This window comes from Vipera berus (assembly GCF_964194415.1).
Source record: "Vipera berus genome assembly, chromosome: Z".
Taxonomy (NCBI): Eukaryota; Metazoa; Chordata; class Lepidosauria; order Squamata; family Viperidae; genus Vipera; species Vipera berus.
This window is the reverse complement of record NC_138205.1, coordinates 36,049,157-36,067,926: the sequence shown is the minus strand read 5'-3', so window position 1 is coordinate 36,067,926 and position 18,770 is coordinate 36,049,157. Positions and strand designations below refer to the sequence as shown.

At 43.5% G+C, this 18,770-nt stretch overlaps 1 protein-coding gene across 2 annotated transcripts in view; it reads left to right on the top strand.

The window, feature by feature from the left end:
• NPEPPS (aminopeptidase puromycin sensitive) overlaps positions 1–18,770 on the top strand; it is a 123,770-nt gene that overhangs the window by 24,525 nt on the left and 80,475 nt on the right. For both annotated transcript variants that reach the window (XR_014028582.1, XM_081344831.1), the window contains exon 3: positions 8,261–8,338. Coding sequence is in view for 1 of the 2 variants with exons in the window: in XM_081344831.1 (XP_081200957.1) it covers positions 8,261–8,338 (78 nt within the window). In the remaining variant the exon portion in view is untranslated. The remainder of the gene's footprint in view (positions 1–8,260; positions 8,339–18,770) is intronic.

Sequence of the window (18,770 nt, the reverse complement as noted above, 5' to 3'; positions counted from 1 at the left end):
GTCTGCCAACTAGATTTATGATTTTATTAGAGGACTGTCAAATGAGAAAATTATTTTTTCTAGTTAGGGGCGGCATTTTTAGAGATTTTAAAAATTGACAAGAATCTAGCCAGGGGTTTCATCCAACCTGCTAAGTCACATGTGGCTGCCCCCATGCTGTTTAAGGAGAAAAAAGATGCATCGCTGAGAGTATGTGTGAATTTTAAAGGGTTAAATGCAGCCAGTGTGGAGAATATGTACCCCCTCCCTTAATGAAAGACATGTTGGCCCGTTTGGTGAAGGGGAAGTTTTTCACAAAGTGGACTGAAGAGAGTTTTTATTAGGTAAAGGTAAAGGTTCCCCCACACATGCGTGCTAGTCGTTTCCGACTCTAGGGGCCGGTGCTCATCTCCGTTTCAAAGCCGAAGAGCCAGTGCTTGTCCGAGGACATCTCCGTGGTCATGTGGCCGGCATGACTAGACGCCAAAGGCGCACGGAACGCTGTTACCTTCCCACCATAGTGGTCCCTATTTTTCTACTTGCATTTTTACGTGCTTTCGAACTGCTAGGTTGGCAGAAGCTGGGACGAGTAACAGGCGCTCACTCTGTTACGCGGCACTCGGGATTCGACCCGCCAAACTGCCGACCTTCCAATCGACAAGCTCAGCGTCCTAACCCACTGAGCCACCGCGTCCCTGTGAGTTTTTATTACCAGGTGCGAATTAAAGAGGGGGATGAATGGAAAACAGCTTTTAACAGCCCTCTGGGAAGTTTTCAGTTAAAAGTTATGCCCTTTGGCCTCCGAGGAGCCCCTGCTGTGTTCATGCAATTGATCAATCAAGTGCTGCAAGATCACCTGTATAATAGAGTCCTAGTCTTATCTCAACAATATCCTTATTTACATAGAAACCATGGCGGAGATGTAAGATTAGTGTGCGAAGTGCTCAAAAAATTACTGAAAGCAAAACTTTACACTAAACTCTAAACGTGAATTCCATCAAAATTGCCTTGACTACCTTGGGTACAGAATCTCCAGTGAAGGGGTGAAGATGTACCCAGCCAAAGTCAAAGCGGTGCTGGAATGGCAACCTCCATGAACCCGCAAGCAGCTTCAAAGCTTTCTGGGGTTTGCAAACTTTTACCAGCAATTCATTCCTTCTTTTGCTAAAATAGCTCTACCGATTATTGAACTACTGAAAACCAGAAAAGGGGAGCAGCCTCGATCCTGTCAGCCACTGCCATGGTCTATGGAATGCCAAGCAGCATTCAAAAACCTAAAAAGACTATTTGCTGCTGAACCTGTTCATAAATACCCTGATCCTGATGAGCAGTTCATAATCCAAGCCGATGCAAGTGATGTCACAGCGGGAGCAGTCCTTCTGCAAAGAAATAAAAGGGGAGGCCTACACCTCCAGGAAATTAACTGACACTGAAAGTCGATGGGCTATATGGGAAAAGGAAGCTTTTGCAGTGAGAGGGGCCCTAATAACTTGGTGCCATTTCCTTGAGGGAAGTAAATATGGACTGATCATAAACATTTAGAGGCACTAAGGAACCTTTGAAAGCTGCCCCCCAAACAGGTTGGTTGGATGCACTACTTTAATCATTTCAATTTCACTTTGAAGTACTTCCCTGGGGAAAAAAATTCTTCGCTGATGCCTTTTGTAGGATGCCCCAGTAGAAAAGCTGCCAAGAGGAGATTGTAAATTCTACTATTCCACTGCCACAATTAGTACACAAGTAACCACTACGGGCCAGGCACACAAGCAGTCTATCAAGCCAGATAGCCTTTTGGGGAAAAAAAAGTAGGGAAGAGTTAAAGACTGACACTTGGTTCCAGGCAAATAAGACCCTACTGACCCAATGGGATGGTTTAGCTTGGAAGGTCTCTTAATTGTACCTGTCCAAGACCCTCAGAATCTAGGCACTTCAGTGCAGTCACAACGCCAAACAAGCCGGCCATTTTGGGTTTCTAAAGACATTGTATTTGGTCAGTGTGTGAACCCATCCTATGTTGGACAATGTGTCTTCTTTTAACTTAGAGATAGTAAGTAGTTGGTCATTCTGTCAATGTTACATATAGTGCTTTCTTCTTCATGTTCTCTTAGAGGCAAGTTTAGATAGAGACCTTTTAATGGCATTGTTTTTTCCCCTTATTTCTGTCATTTTTAAATTTCTGATTCTCTAAATTTCCTTCTCTTCATTGGTTTTTTTTTATTTTTTTATCGTAGTCTAGTTTTCCTTTTCATAATGTTGATATTGGAATTAGACCAACATTAAAATGCCATTGCAATATTATTACACTTTTGCAGGAAGGTGGAAGGGTTGAGACCATCATATACGGTACTGTGCAAAAGTATTGGCAGTTGTGCAAAAGTGCTGTAAATTAAGAATGCTTTCAGAAATAGAAGTGTTAATAATTTATTTTAATCATTTAACAAAATGGAAAGTAAATGAACAGAAGAGAAGTCCAAATCAAATCAATATTTGGTATACTCACCCTTTGCTTTCAAACAGCATCAAGTCAAGTGTATAATATTAGAATCAGGTGCATGATTAATCAATTATACCAAGCAGATATATGATCATCAATGTCATACGTAGGTTGAAACACAGTCATTAACTGAAATAGAAACAGCTATGTTGGAGGCTTAAAACTGGGTGAGGAATAGCCAAACTCTGTTACTAAGGTGAAGTTGTGGAAGACAGTTTCATGTCATAGGATGGTCATACACCATGGCAAAACTGAGCATGGAAACAAGACAAAAAGTAGTTACACTGTGTCAGCAACATCTGTCCCAGGCAAAGAGGTGACTCAGCTATGCACAAAAAAGTAGGACTTACAGTGCAGAAAAATAGTAGCAGGTGCTCTGAACTGATGAGTTAAAATTTGAAATAGGAGGCAGTTTGGTCGTCAGAGGCCTTGAGAATGGTAAAATAATGAATTCTGCAGGCAACAGTGAAACATGGTGGAGTTTTTTTGTAAGTTTGAGGCTACATTTCTGCAAATGGAGTTGGAGATCTGGATCAATGGTCTTCTCAATGCTGAGAAGGCAAATGCTTACCTGTGCAATTGGCTCCAAATTTATTTTTCAGCAGGACAACGGCCCCAAACATACAACCAATATTATTTAGAACTATCTTCAGCATAATGAACAAGAGGTCCTGGAAGTGATGATTTGGCCTCCACAGAGCCCTGATCTCAACATCATCTAGTCTGTTTGGGATTACATGAACAGACAGAGGGATCTGAGGTAGTGTGTGGCAGATCTATGGTTAGTTTTCCAAGATGTGTGGAACAATTTTGAAGGATCCTTGCTGAGTTCTTTTAAAAACTGCAAGTGTACCTAGAAGAATTGATGCTATTTGAAGGCAAAGGGTGGTCACAGCAAATATTAAATTGATTTGGATTTTTCATCTGTTCATTTACTTTCCATTTATTAATTGATAAAAATAAAACACTTCTATTTCTGGAAGCATTCTTAATTTACAGCATTTTTTGCACAACTGCCAAAACGTTTGCATAGTACCGTACATCTTGATGCTATAGGAGGAATGCTATTATTCATAGACCTACTGAATCATATCAGAACCCATCAACAAAGTACTTAGTCTAGTAACTTTGTTTTTCACCTTGGCCAGCCTGTTGCTTTTTGCACAGTCTCCTGTTGAGTTCACTTGCCACTGGCATACGGAGAATTGCTGCTTCCAATTAGGGAGGTAACATGGCATCTTCATGAGCCAATGTCTTTAATACATCCATTATTTTTTTCCTTTTAAAGGCATCCGAGTTATTAGGCATCCACATGTCTTGTAATAAATTCTACTGTTAATGTATGATGATGGACTTTATTACATCTGTTATTAATTTCCTTTCAGTCAGCCTCATTAGATGGTCTTAGATCTTGTCTTTTGAGAGAATACTTCTTTGGTTGCATGCATATGAAATGTATTAAAAAAGACATTGTTATCTCTCAGGAATGAATAATATATGGATTGTTTTATTTACAAAAGTAAACGACAACAACAACAATTTTATCTCAAAGTGACTCTATTGTCATTCTTGGGATAACCAGATTGAGGATAGGAGCACAGTGGCATTTATAAGAATGCCATGGCTTTTGTTCTTCCTACTCTTTCCTGCTTTGCTTTTCATGCAGTAAGGATTAAAAGAGAGGAGAAAAAAAATTGTTCTGATGTTCAGGTGAAGACTATTACAAAACTAGGCTGAATCATTTTGTTGTCAATGTATGTCTCTATTTATTTCCAACTATAATGAAGCCACCACAATGGCTCTTCCATTGGCTACATGCCTTTAAAAACATCTCCCATCTGTTTAAGACTCACTGCAAAGACATTTTAAAGATTCTCCTGGTTGCCATGTTTACATTTTAGTCACTGAAATATTTGAGGCAGAATTTCAATCCCTCTCTTCAGTTTGCTACATGCACTAACAGACCTTATTTCAGCAATTTGCTTTCATTTTGAATCTAAATATTAAAATAAGTTTTTGTCCAACATTAATTGAAATAACCTGTTTTAAACCTATCCTTTCCTTTAGAATTCTAAGTAACTACCTGTTGTCACATCTCAGTGTTCCTTAAATAATTCTTTGGCTGCTTTTTCCATTTCCTATGAAATAGTACAATTTCTGAAATGTAGTTTTAAGGTAATAATTCAAATTATTTAATTTAATATAATGCAAAAGATGTCATAGTGTGGGGATTTCAAAAATTAACATTTAATTATTGCAACCTTTTTCTATAAAGTTGCTATATATAAAAGCAGCTAGCAGTAAGGCTACTTATCTGGATATGTGTATATTTTTAGAAGTTATATTTACTCTGAAACTCTAGTAAGAGAATGAATAGGCTAGCATATTTATCAGTTATCAACATCCTCTTATTTCATAGTAATTTGTCATGAAAGAAGTTTAATTAATTTTTGATTGATTGGTTGTTTTAAGCTAAAGAACCCATGATCCATTATGTCATCTTTCTTTCCACATATTAATGCCATTTTCCCTCTCCTCACGACCCTCAACAGATACCAGTGAAGCTTCCTTCTCTTCCTCCTCGGCTGACTCAGAACTGTCTGATTTTTTGGAGGAGGGATGACAAAGGAAATGGATCATGAAAAAAATTGAACCCCCATTCCCTATCCTAGCATAAATCAAGGGCCCCCTCTGTCCATGGAGGAAAAGGACTCACCCATTGACCACTGATGCCCCCAACCAGCCCTACCTTGCCAGGAGGCGTTCAAATCATTCTCTTGTCTTTTCCTCACCACTCACCACCATTAAGAGATTTGAAATTTTAGCCTGATTGTGTGCAGGGTCCAGAAGGAGGCAGAAAAGTGGGCAGGGATATACATACCCTAACCATAACCCTACTTTCATCACACAACTGATAAGAGTTCTGGAAAGTATAGTTGGAAATCATGGCCACACCTTTGCGAATACAATTGCTGTAAAGACCCAGGACTAATGGGTCCTGGATCTTGGATATATTCTTTGAATTGGCCAACCTGAGGTATTTTGATTAAAAAATTGTTGCCCTGTGACCATTGTGCCTATCTGAAGGTGACAAACAGATAGAGTTTTAGTATATAGATATTTGTTATCAGGTCTTTGGAAAGAATAGAAAGGAAAATAATTAACTTGGAAATATCATTAATTATGTGCTATCAACTCATTTTTACTTTTAGAGACCATGTGAATAGATTTTCTTCATGATTTCTTCATGGAAATGTCAGCGTTAAACATGGAAAGCTATCTTATTTTAGACAAATAATTTGTTCATTTTCTTCAATACTATATTGTTTGTACCTACGTGGCATCACTCTTCTGGAAACTTCTTCTATGAATTGGAGCTGTAGTTGTTTTTCAGTGTTTTGTTGCCCTATTTTGTTGGTTATAGTGGTTTTTTATTTTACACTCCTTTGTTGTTGATATTGGTAGTTTCTTTGAGCCTTGTTGAATTGAGCGGCACACAAATAATAATAATTAAGAGACTGCAAAAATAATAATTAAGAGACTGCAAAAGTTAGATGAGGAATAATAGGTTTCAACTGAGCCCTGTGCACAATCTGGGGATTTTCCTGAACTCATGACTGTTGCTTGAGGAGCAAATGACAGTTGTGGCTAGGAGGACCTTTGCACAACTTTGTATTGTATGCCAATTGCACCTGATTGGATTATTTCAGTGTGCTGTATACAGGGTTGGCCTTGAAGAGTATTTGGAAAGTTCAGTTGGTGCAAAATGAAGTGAGACAAGTACGGTAGTTTTGTGTATTTTTGGTAGACAACACATTACACTTCTGCTTTATGGTACTGGGTTATTTGAAGGATTGCCCATCCCATATGATTTCACAGAATGGGTATGCTATGGATTCCATCGTCTTGAGACTACATTTGATGGGCCCTAGCAAGAGGCCTTTTCTGCTGTGGTGCCCATTTTATGGCATCTTCTCCCTACAGATAAAGAATGCCGGCCTGAGGATCCTGGGGGACAGTAAACTCATGAAATGGTTTATTGCTTATCATTCCTCCCTCTGTTATTTTCTTTTCCTGTTTTAGCGTTTTTATAATTTTTAATTGTTTTAATAATTATTATGTAATGGTCTTAATTAGTGATTATGTTATTTATTTATTTTTATTCATTAAATTTAAATGCTGCCCATCTCACTATTGAGAACAACTCTGAGCAGATTTATTTACTGATTTACTGGATTGTTGCATGCTTCCCAGAATCCCTTTCCATGAGATGGATGGCCATATACATTTGACAGACAGAGATATAGACCATCCAATCAGGAACCCAAAACCATGAGTACCAACACTACCTTTATTGTAAGGTTACAGTAATAGAATCATGCAAGTATGAAAACACTTCTCCACTCTCTTGTCTTCCAAAGGAAGGTCCCTTCCAAGAGATTTTCTTTATCCCCTTCTATGGATTTATACAGCTCTTGTCTGATCATTCCCTGGCTATGTTCCCTTTTCCCAAGGTAATTCTCAGAGCCCGTTGCACCCTGGAAATTTTGGCAGCATTACAAAATGAATTGATATTTCTGGAGTAATTTTCCTCTTTAAAATTAAACTTTGTATTTAGATTTTGGATTTCTATTGTCTAGAATTATGACCACATTAATATTTATTCTGGAGAATTTTGGTTTATTCTTGGTGCATTTTTGTATTTTACTTTTATTTGTTCCTCCTGCATTATGGCAGCTAAAGTAACTAAGGTGAAAAGTCAAGTGACTTGTATTTAATAAGACAGAAATTGAAAACTGCTTATAATTTGTGGCTTCAAATTTAGTAAATAGATCTGCTAATTCAGATATCAAGGTTCTGACTGATGAACCCAACCAAGCAAACACATTTGAGACTTTCCAATCTCTTAATGCAAAGCTTTATTGAATACACCATTTCAGCACATATGAAAATGAAACCAGGTCTGGCAGGACTCCTCCCAAATCCACATAGTAAAAGCATTGACTTCTCCTTCCTCATTCTGGGTCAAGTCACATTGCCCAATCAAATTGGAAAATATGATTATGATAGAGCATTTCTGGGTCTAGCCAGACACCTGTCCGTGGTTCCTACAGTCTGCTTTTTTAATCTTGGAAGTCTTCATTCCAAACCTCTCCCCTCCCCCTCCAAGTTCATTGGCAAGCTGAGAAGCAATGTCTGTCACACCAGCAAGAATGGGCTTCGAAACTTGACATCAGATTTATCCTGGCTTTGCTTCCTCACTAGAACTTGGTTACTTCAGCAGTTTCAGTTGGGGAAGGGATGAGTCAAGAGCATCATAAAGTACCACCAGGATTCTCTGAAATTTACTTAACATTACAAGCAACTATAACCAATAAAACTGATTTCATATACTGTGATACTAACCTAACTTTGCTTAATTGTGTTTTATTGTATAAAGACAATTGGGATATACCAAGAGTATACCAAAATCAGATAAATTACCTTGAAACTTAGTGAACTGTAGAAATCAGATGTATATTTACTTTATTATATGCTTTTGAAAATGAAATGATGTAGCTTATCTAGAAGGACAAGGTATAAACAAATAAAATTAACTGGATCCAGTCCAGTAATCAAGTTTTAGTTTGAAGTAAATCAGATTGACATTCATTTTAATTAAAAATAAATTATAAATTATTTCTTATGTATGTACTATTGCATAATGCTTTAATCTAGACCTGATGTGTTACAGTCTCCATATCAAAGTGCTTATGACTGTTCAGAGCAATCTTTCTTCTTTTTCAGAAATCCATGCCACAGGGTTCAACTATCAGAATGAAGATGAGAAAGTGACTCTTTCTTTTCCCAGCACACTTCAGAAAGGTAAAATTGTGTAGAGGTTAAATGGGGCCCACCTGAGGTAAAAGAAATGTACATTTTGTTGCCAGACCATAGATTTTTTTTCTCTCTTCCCTCATTACTTAGAATATGTTTTGGGAGTTCATTCTATTTCTGCATTTCCAAGGTTATTTTATATTTGAAACAAAATTAAATCTAATTTTGTTCCAATTCTTAATATATCTGTCCTCATACAAATTATATTTCATGTTTGCTGAAATCTGGTTGCCAGGGTTCGATTGTTGGGACCCCGAGAGGTGGCTGGGCTTAACTGGGGGCCTCTGGTGGAGACGCATTAAGAGGCCCCTGATACATTTTTTTAGCTGGGTATTTTAAAGGGTTAGGGAGAGGGAGGGATAGTAGGATGGAGAGGGAATTTTTAACCGGTACTCAGTCTGGGCCTGTTAGGGGTCCTGGCGGGATGGGGTTGGGGGTGGAGGCTGCTGGTTTTGTGTGTGCTGGGGTGGGGTTTCAAATCCCCACGACGATAGGGAATGGCGGCAGGTGGTTGCACGGAGGGCCACATCAACATCTGGGATCGCGCCCCCGCAGTCTTCGCGTGGTGGCGCGCTCCGACCCTCCGGTTAGCACCCTTTTGCCCGGGGATGAGGGTGATCAGGTCCCTGAGCTTAGGCTGGTTTATTTTAATGCCAGATCCGTTGTTAATAAGGCTCCCCTCATTCGTGACCTTATCGAGGAGGAATGCGTGGATCTGGCATGCATTACGGAAACTTGGTTGGGCTCGGAGGGAGGGGTTCCTCTGACCGAGTTATGCCCCCCAGGTTTCCGTGTGCTACACCGGCCACAGGCTCAGGGTAGGGGTGGAGAGGTGGCGGTGGTTATTCGGGAGACTTTATGTCCACGGGAGACCACCATTGTCCAGATTGGCGGGAGTGAGTCCCTCCTCCTGAGATGCGGCCCTCAGGCTCAGATGGGCTTGTTGCTCACATACCTGGCGCCCAGCTGTGTGGCAACAGCCCTGCCCAGGCTGCTCGACACCCTCTCAGGGTTGGCGGTAGAGTTCCCCAGGCTTATAGTTCTGGGTGACTTCGACCTGCCTTCCCTGGGAGGGTCGTCGGAGTTAGCCCGGGAGTTCATGGCTTCCATGATGGCCATGGACCTGACCCAGGTAATTCAAGGCCCGACTCATGGGGGGGGGTCACACTCTCGATCTGGTGTTCCTGTCTGGAAAGTGGGTGGATGATCTGGGAGGGGGTTCGCCAGTCATTGTTCCCCTGTCATGGTCCGATCATCATCTCCTGCGGCTGGTCTTCCGTTATGCCACCCCCCGCCACTGAGCTGCGGAACCGACCAGGTGGTTCCGCCCCAGGCGCCTAATGGACCCAGAACGGTTCTATACCCATCGCCCTCACTCACAGCCCAGTTGATGCCTTGGTGGGTGCCTGGGAAAGGGCGGCCACTGAGGCACTCAACCGTGTTGTACCCTTGTGACCCCTGACCTCGGTGGGCTCCATGGTTTTCTGTGGAGCTCCGGGAGATGAAGCGTCGGAGACTGGGTCTAGAGAGCTGTTGGAGATCCAGCCGATCCGAATCTGACTGATTGCAGTTAAGAATCTTTATAAGGTCTTATAATTACTTCGCTGCCCTCATCGCGTCCGCAGATAATCGCCTGGCCGCCCTGTTTAGGGTGACTCGCTCCCTCCTTAATCAGGAGGTGAGGGAGGAGCCCTTGCAGGGGCGGGCCAAGGAGTTTAGCCATCATCTGACGGACAAAATTGCTCAGATCTGGGCCGGTTTGGACTCTAACTGGGCAGAGTCTGATGTGGAGGAATCGGATGGTCTTGAGCATGTTATCTAGACTGAGTTCGATCCTGTTTCCCCTGATGATGTGGACAGGGTTATGGGAATGAGTGCAACTGGTGCACCAAATGAAGCTGCGCAAAGGCTTTCTTTGCCACAGCTGTCGTCTGTCCTTTAAGCAGCACTGTGAGTCCAAGACAATTGCCAAATTACGCACTTTATAATGGGTAGTATAATCTCATCCAAGATCCAAAATTTCCAGATCTGGGGCATACAAAACTTAAGATACCCTTGGTCTTGGCTAGATTGAGTCTGAGTCTTTTACATCCAGACCACATAGCCTCCCAATATGACATTGAAAGCATCACTTAATTGACCTGGGGTAAATATTTTCAAATGGTATCAACCTCATACTGATGATACTGAAAATCAAACTGATGGATCATCAGTCAGTCAGTCATTTTGTATTCCACCCAACTCATGCGAAGAAAATCCACATAGATGTTAAACAGGACAGGATCATCCCTGAGACACCCCATAAAATGAGAGGCTTGAAGATTCTTCCTCTCCCTACTGCTTTAGCACCAACTGGAACTGGCCACTGATATATGAATGAATGAACCTTTATTGTCAAGTACAACAATGTATGCATTGAGATTGGCTGAGCCTCCCTTCGTGCCTCCCCCACCACCACAACTCACAGTGACAACAAACCCACCATCTTGTTAGGACCTGAGGAAAGACCTGAGGAAAGATGCAGTCAGATCGGTATAAAGGACAGATTTAGAATATTTACTTTATGGGAAACTGAATTTGAAGGTTTAGAGGGAAAGAATAAAAGATATCATGAAAGCAATGACAAGAAATATTTGTGGGATTTCTTTTTTTATTTTTTTTATTAAAAGAGTTTTACAAAAAAGATTTTACAATACATATCCCCAAAACCCACCCACCCCAAACCACCCCCTTCCCCTCCCACTTCCCAGAGTTGAATACAGGGTTATAGATATAATAATCATATTCTAACTAAAATTATCCATAATATAAAATTAACCAAATTCATAATGTGCTTTAACTCCCCTTTAACATAAATACATACAAGGTATTAAAAACATAATGATAATATTTTAAACAAAAATATAATAAATATTAACATTACAATTAATAACAATATCCCTCTAAAATCTACTCATAAGCTAAATGGAACTTTTTAGTCCCATATTTATTCTGAATATAATCTATCCATCTCCTCGAAACTGAAATATATCTTTCTTGTGAATGATCCTTCAAATAAGCAGAAATCTTAGACATTTCTGTAAGATTCGATACTTTAAATACCCATTCTTCTATAGTAGGCAAACTATCCATCTTCCAATATTGTCCCACCAGTAACCGTGCTGCTGTTATCAAATTCAACATCAAATTGGTTTCTTTAACATCACAATCTACAACAATACCCAATAAAAACAATTGTGGAGAGAACTTTATCTTTCTCTTAAAAATCTTTTGAATGTTCCACCAAATTTTAACCCAAAAAGCTTTTATATTTCTACAAGTCCACCACATATGAAAATAGGTGGCTTCTAAACTACCACATCTCCAGCATTTAGACTGTAAATTAGGATACATATTAGACAACTTTTTGGGATCCAAATGCCATCTATAAAACATTTTATAAAAAAATTCTCTTAAATTTTGAGCCTGAGTAAATTTAACATTTCTAACCCAAATTACCTCCCAAGTATCCAACGGAATTGGTTCCTGAATATTTTGTGCCCACTTTATCATACAATCTTTAACTAATTCCGTTTCCGAATCCAATTCAATTAAAACATTATATATCCTCTTTATATGCACACAATTTGAATCTCTAATTTGTTTTACTAAATTTTCATCTGTAATTGTGATGCCAACCTTCTGATCCAGCTTCCACCTAGCTTTCAATTGGGTATATTGAAACCAAGAGTAACTTCTGTTTTCTTGTCTTAACTCATCTAATGATTTAAGTTGCCAATCATTCCCTTCCAATCTAAGTACCGTATATACTTGAGTATAAGCCGACTCGAGTATAAGCCGAGACCCCTAATTTCACCCCCAAAAACTGGAAAAAGTTCTTGACTCAAGTATAAGCCGAGGCTGGGATCCGCCGAGTGGCTTTCAGCACTGGAGAAAATGCAAAATCGCTCGAGACCAAACTCGAAGGAATCAGCTGCCGGTGGGAGCGAGGCGATCCGTGCGGTCCCGTGACAGCCAGTCGGGCAAACAACGCGAAGAGCGGCAGGGCTTTATTTTTGCACCGTGGAGCTCCCCCTCCCCCTCCTCCCAAACTCCCCCTCTCTCCCCCTTCCCCCCACTTCCCAGAGCTGAATACAGGGTATTAACCGGCGGCGGAGGCTTGCAGAACGGCGGATCGAGCCTCTGTCGCCGGCGGCTGGATCCGCGCTCCGCAAGCCTCTGCTGCCGGCGGAGGCTGGATCCGTGCTCCACAAGCCTCTGCCGCCGGCTGGATCCGCGCTCCGCAAGCCTCTGCCGCCGGCGGAGGCTGGATCCGCGCTCCGCAAGCCTCTGCCACCGGCGGAGGCTGGATCCGCGCTCCACAAGCCTCTGCCGCCGGCTGGATCCGCACCCCGCAAGCCTCTGCCGCTGGCGGAGGCTGGATCCGTGCTCCACAAGCCTCTGCCGCCGGCTGGATCCGCGCTCCGCAAGCCTCTGCCGCCGGCGGAGGCTGGATCCGCGCTCCGCAAGCCTCTGCCGCCGGCGTAGGCTGGATCCGCGCTCCACAAGCCTCTGCCGCCAGCTGAATCCGCGCCCCGCAAGCCTCTGCCGCCGGCGGAGGCTGGATCCGTGCTCCACAAGCCCCTGCCGCCGGCAGAGGCTTGCGGAGCGCGGATCCAGCCTCCGCCGCCGGCAGAGGCTTGCGGAGCGCGGATCCAGTGGGGGGGAAAAGCCCTTTAGCAGGATTTGCCTGCATGCCGGCGGAGGCTGGATCCGTGCTCTGCAAGCCTCTGCCGCCGGCGGAGGCTGGATCCGTGTTCCACAAGCCTCTGCCGCCGGCTGGATCCGCGCCCTGCCGCCGGCAGAGGCTTGCGGAGCACGGATCCAGCCTCCGCCGGCGGCAGAGGCTTGCGGAGCGCGGATCCAGTGGGGGGGAAAAGCCCTTTAGCAGGATTTGCCTGCATGCCGGCGGAGGCTGGATCCGTGCTCTGCTAGCCTCTGCCGCCGGCGGAGGCTGGATCCGTGCTCCACAAGCCTCTGCCGCCGGCTGGATCCGCGCCCTGCCGCCGGCAGAGGCTTGCGGAGCGCGGATCCAGTGGGGGGGAAAAGCCCTTTAGCAGGATTTGCCTGCATGCCGGCGGAGGCTGGATCCGCGCTCCGCAAGCCTCTGCCGCCGGCTGGATCCGCGCCCTGCCGCCGGCAGAGGCTTGCGGAGCGCGGATCCAGCCTCCGCCGGCAGCAGAGGCTTGCGGAGCGCGGATCCAGTGGGGGGGAAAAGCCCTTTAGCAGGATTTGCCTGCATGCCGGCGGAGGCTGGATCCGCGCTCCGCAAGCCTCTGCCGCCGGCTGGATCCGCGCCCTGCCGCCGGCAGAGGCTTGCGGAGCGCGGATCCAGTGGGGGGAAAAGCCCTTTAGCAGGATTTGCCTGCATGTCTCAAGTGCTACCTAATGTGCTTTCAGCCTCAGTCGGCCACTCCACATTGTAATCACGAAGGTAGCTCTCTAACAGAAAGGGAAGGGAAGGAAAGGAAAGGAAAGGAAAGGAAAGCCCACCATCTCTCCTCTGCTGCTCGCTCTCGCCGCTCCAGCCCTGGCGAGCCAAAGAGACGAAAGGCCCCGAGCGATAGGAAGGGGATCTCTGCCCTAGAGCGGGAGGGGGGAGGGAAAGGGGGGGGAGGAAAGGCCCGATCGCTTTGTGTTGAGCTGGTTCAGCTCAGCCGGACTAGGCGGGGCTGCGGCTCCCAGCTGATGCCGCTGCCGCCATCCAAGTCCGGCCGGCAAGAACTTTTTTTCTCCCCGCCCCACAGTGACGAGTAAAGCGCGACTTACTTCCTCTTCCATGCCCACGTCGCCTTCTCGCCCAACAATCCCAAGTAAGGGGCGGCCTCAGAAAGGGGCTCTAACTTTCCCCTACCGCTCGAACTTATCTTGGAGAGGAAGGCAAAATCGGGAGAGGGAAGAAGAGCGAGGACTGGAGCAGCGCTTGCCCGGCTTCTCTCCCCTGCAGGGAGTGGCGGGGTCGGTTCCGCCTCCACCATGTTCTCTCTCGAGAGCCTTGTCCCACCCGCAAAACGCCAGCGCCGCCGCCGCCCCCTTCCTAGCCAGCCCTCAGCCGCTTCACAAGCACCCGTTGCCGGCCCAGTTCTATCAGACCCGCGCGGCGCCGCACGTACTCCGTTTACACGGCCCCTGTACTTCCCCCACACGTCCCTTCTCCCGCCTCCTTCCCATAACGGCCTCTACCTACCGGACGGCGCCTCAGCTCCCCGTGTCCGCCGCCGCCGCCACCCTGACCAAACCCTCTCTGCCTGCGCGCGCCCTCCCTCCCTCCCTCCCTCCCTCCCTCCTTCCTCTCTGTCTCTAGCTGGGCGAGGCTTCCAGCCGTCGCCATGACACTGCACGCCCAGCTTCTCTCTGATTTCCCTGGCCCAGTCCAGTGATGCTTGAGAGGAAAAAAAAAGCGAGCGGGCGGGCGAGGGGGGGAGGGAAAGGCGAGAATGACCGCTTTGTGTTACCTGCCATGAAACCAGTCCTTGCAGGCGTCGCACTCTATCATGAAGCGGGTTACATCGTAGGGCAGCCAGGCAGCGGAAAGAAGCAGGCAGGCAGGGCGCGGAGGTCCGGAGACCTGCCGACGTTTGGGGAGGTTTGGGGAGGTGCGCGCGCACCTCCCCAAACCTCCCCAAACTTCGGCAGGTCTCCGGACGGCGGCGGCTTGGGAGAGGTGCGCGCGATCCCAGAAGCACCGAAGCCTCGGCCGCGCGCAAGTCCTCGGTAAGTTCTTTTTTTTTTGTTCACTGGAGTATAAGCCGAAGTGGATTTTTTCAGCCCAAAAAGTGGGCTGAAAAATTCGGTTTATACTCAAGTATATACGGTAATTCCTTATAGGAAAACATATCCAAACTCACTCCCATAGAGACACCTTCTATCGCGTGTCCGGGAATTCCCCAAATCGGTATTTTATAATTTAACTTAATACTTTTTCCAGACACGCAACAAGGCTCTTCTAAGAATATGAGATTTAAAAGCCCTTTCCACCTTTTTATCATAAAGCAACTATGCATGCCATCCATATACCAAATCCCAACCCTCAAGGTGAAGTATTCTCTTATTAGTTAAATTAAGCCAATTGTTAACCCATGTCAAGACCACCGCATCATAATACAGTTTCAAATTCGGCGCCTTGAGTCCCCCTCTTTCCCTAGCATCTTGTAGAATCTTAAATTTAACTCTTGGTTTTTTCCCCACCCAGATAAATTTATTAATACCCTTCTGCCATTCATCAAGGTTGGCATCCTTTTTCAATATAGGTATCATTTGAAAGAAAAAGAGAAACTTCGGCAGAACATTCATTTTAATAGCTGCGATTCTTCCCAATAAAGATAATTGTAATTTTTTCCAATTATTTAAATCCTTTTGTATCTTCAACCATAATGTTTCATAATTATTCTTATATAATTTTGCATTTGAAGTTGCAATATACACTCCCAAATACTTAACCTTTTTTACTATTTCAAAACCTGTTAATTTAATTAACATTTCCCTTTCACTCATAGGCATATTCTTAGATAATATCTTAGTCTTATTACTATTCACCTTAAACCCAGAAACCTTACCATACTGAGTTATAATTTCCATCAAATCTATAACTGATTGTATCGGTTGAGATAATGTCACAACCAAGTCATCAGCAAAAGCTCTCAATCCATAATCATTCTGTTTTATTTTAATTCCCTTTATCATAGAGGACTCTCGAATTTTAATTAATAAAATCTCTAACGTTAAAACAAACAATAATGGTGATAGGGGGCATCCCTGTCTTGTACCTTTTTCAATTTTAAACGTCTCTGTTAACCCCCCATTAATTATAATTTGTGCAGTTTGTTGTTGATATATAGCTTTAATAGAATGTAAGAATCCTTCTCCAAAATTCATTTCCTCAACAACTCTCAATAAGAATTGCCAATTCAGTTGATCAAAAGTTTTCTCTGCATCCAAAAATATCAATGCTGCAGGGACTTGTTCTTATCCAAATATTCAAGCAAATTTACAATTTGTCTTACATTATATTTCATATACCTTCCAGATATAAATCCCGATTGATCACTATGAATCATTTGTTTTAAAACTTGCATTAATCTATTAGCCAATACTTTAGCAAAAATCTTATAATCTGTATTCTTAAATAAATGACCACTCCAGCCTTCTTGTCCAAAGCACAAGCTGCAAAATGTGTTCCCAATCGGGAATTAGCCAGATACTTTTGGTCTTTTAATGCAATATGTGTCTCTTGTTAACAAACAATGTCATTTTTATGTTGTTTCAAATAATAAAATACTTTCTTTTCTGTGGTGAATTTAAGCCATTAACATTCCATGTCAGGAACTTCACCATCTCTGGTGCCCATGAGCCTTTGGAACATAACCTGAAGATCACCTGTTGCTCTCTTCGGACATGCTCTTCCCACAGGCTCTGAAACAGCTGCATCTTGCGTATTTAGACCAGATACAAGCTTCTGTGTTTGCTCTTTTTCCATACGCTTGTATGCAGCCCTAGTCATCCTCTGTTCTTTCGGGTTCTCCTTTAACGCCAAACTCTGCTCCATAATGTCAGCCTGCCGCATCTCCTCAAGAGGCAGTGACATTGCCCCTTCACTCAGTTGTTTATCTTCTTGTCTTACTTCTGTTCTTTTAACTCGAGGAGACGGTGGTGAGCCTGCTTTAAGGACCTTAGTATAAAAATCTTTTGCTTTTAAAATTGTATTCAACCTGTACCTCGTCCCAGCATAATTCACCACAATTCCAATGGGTATTTCCCATCTAAGCTGAATTTGTCGCTTCTTAAGCTCATCAGACAGAAAGGCGAAGTCTTTCCTTTTTCTAAGAATTTTTGGAGGTATCTTCTTTAAAATTATAATATCTTGGCCTGTGGAATCTTTCCCGATAAAAAGCCTGGATAATTGCATTTCTAGTTGATCTCCTGGAGAAGTAAATCACTACATCTCTAGGTAATTTTTTCTGTCTAGCAATCCAGGAATTAACCCTAAATGTCTTATCCATCTCTTTAAGTAATTCTTCAGGTTCACATTTCAAGACAGGAGCCACTGCTTGCACCACTTCCCATTCCAAATCTTCTTTAGGGTTCTCTTTGAGGCCTCTGATACGCAAAGTAAACTCCATGTCTCTATATTGTGAAATGATGACTTCATCTTCTGTTCTATCAATTTTAACCTCTGCTCTGTCCACTTTATGTTCAGCACTGATAATTTTATTTTCCAAATTCTCAACATACTCCATCACTGAATCCACACGAACATCCAGGCGTTCAATGTGTGCAGCCAAGCCCTGAAGTGCAAGCACTATATCCTCCCTCATCTGTTTGTTTTGATTAACAAATTCTTCCTTTGTTTCCTTTATTTCTTGCTGTAATACTTGTGTTGACTGCATCTCAACTTGCTGAATGTCTGCCAATGTAAATGCAGGTGGTGTGGGGGAAGGTGGTTGTACTGTAGGTTTCATTGTAGTTTGCCCTGCAACTTGTGGTAAAGGTGAAGAAATAACACTTTTAGAGATTGTAGGGCCTCCCCCACGCCTTGCAGCCATCTCTTAGGTTTCGATTTCCTCTTTCTTCCAGCAGAATCAGAGTTCAAAAAAAAAAAGGAAGGGAGAAAAAAATAAAAGTTTTTCTCCCAAAGTTCCTTATCCTTCAGTAAAAGAAAAAAAAGGGCAAGCTTTCAAATACACAAAATCCGGTACTGGGTAGAATCAGTTGCAAATTGTATCTCTTGCTATGTTGCAAAATGCAGCAATTTTCCAAAACAGTCAATTCATACAAGAAAGCAACATTCCAGCGCCATTTTTACTCCATTTCCATCAGCTTAAAACTTGAAGAAGATAATGAATCTGAGTTAAAGTTAAAATCTAACTTGAAAATTCAAATCCTCCTGCTTCGCTCTGCCTGCTTCTCAAAGAAAAAAATACTCACAGTCCCGTCTAAGCAGCAGATGTAGTTGTCGCGTCTAGTTCTGCTCCTTTATGGAGCGAAAGCGTCCTGGGAGCGGAGAAAGCCTGGGCTCGGAGGGAAATCACTCCATTAACCCCCAAACTAGTTGAGGGAATCACAAGAGGAGCTCTATCTCTACCCAAACAAGCTCGTCTCTCCCTCTTCTCCCGAGGGAGAGACTTCGGCATCACGGGACAGCTGATTTTCGCTGCCTCTGGGCGCTCTAACGCATCCCAAGATCGGGCGGCTTCAGAAACGCTGCCATTCAGCGCGGCAGCGCTACCGGAAGTCATTTCTGGGATTTCAAAGAAGCAAAGTTCCAAGTGTTTTTCAGAAATAAAAATTCTGATAGCTTGGGAAAAATAAAAATAAAAGTCTTGGGTAACAAGAAAGTTTTATGACAACTGAAGGCAAACTTTCAACAAAGACAAGGTGACAG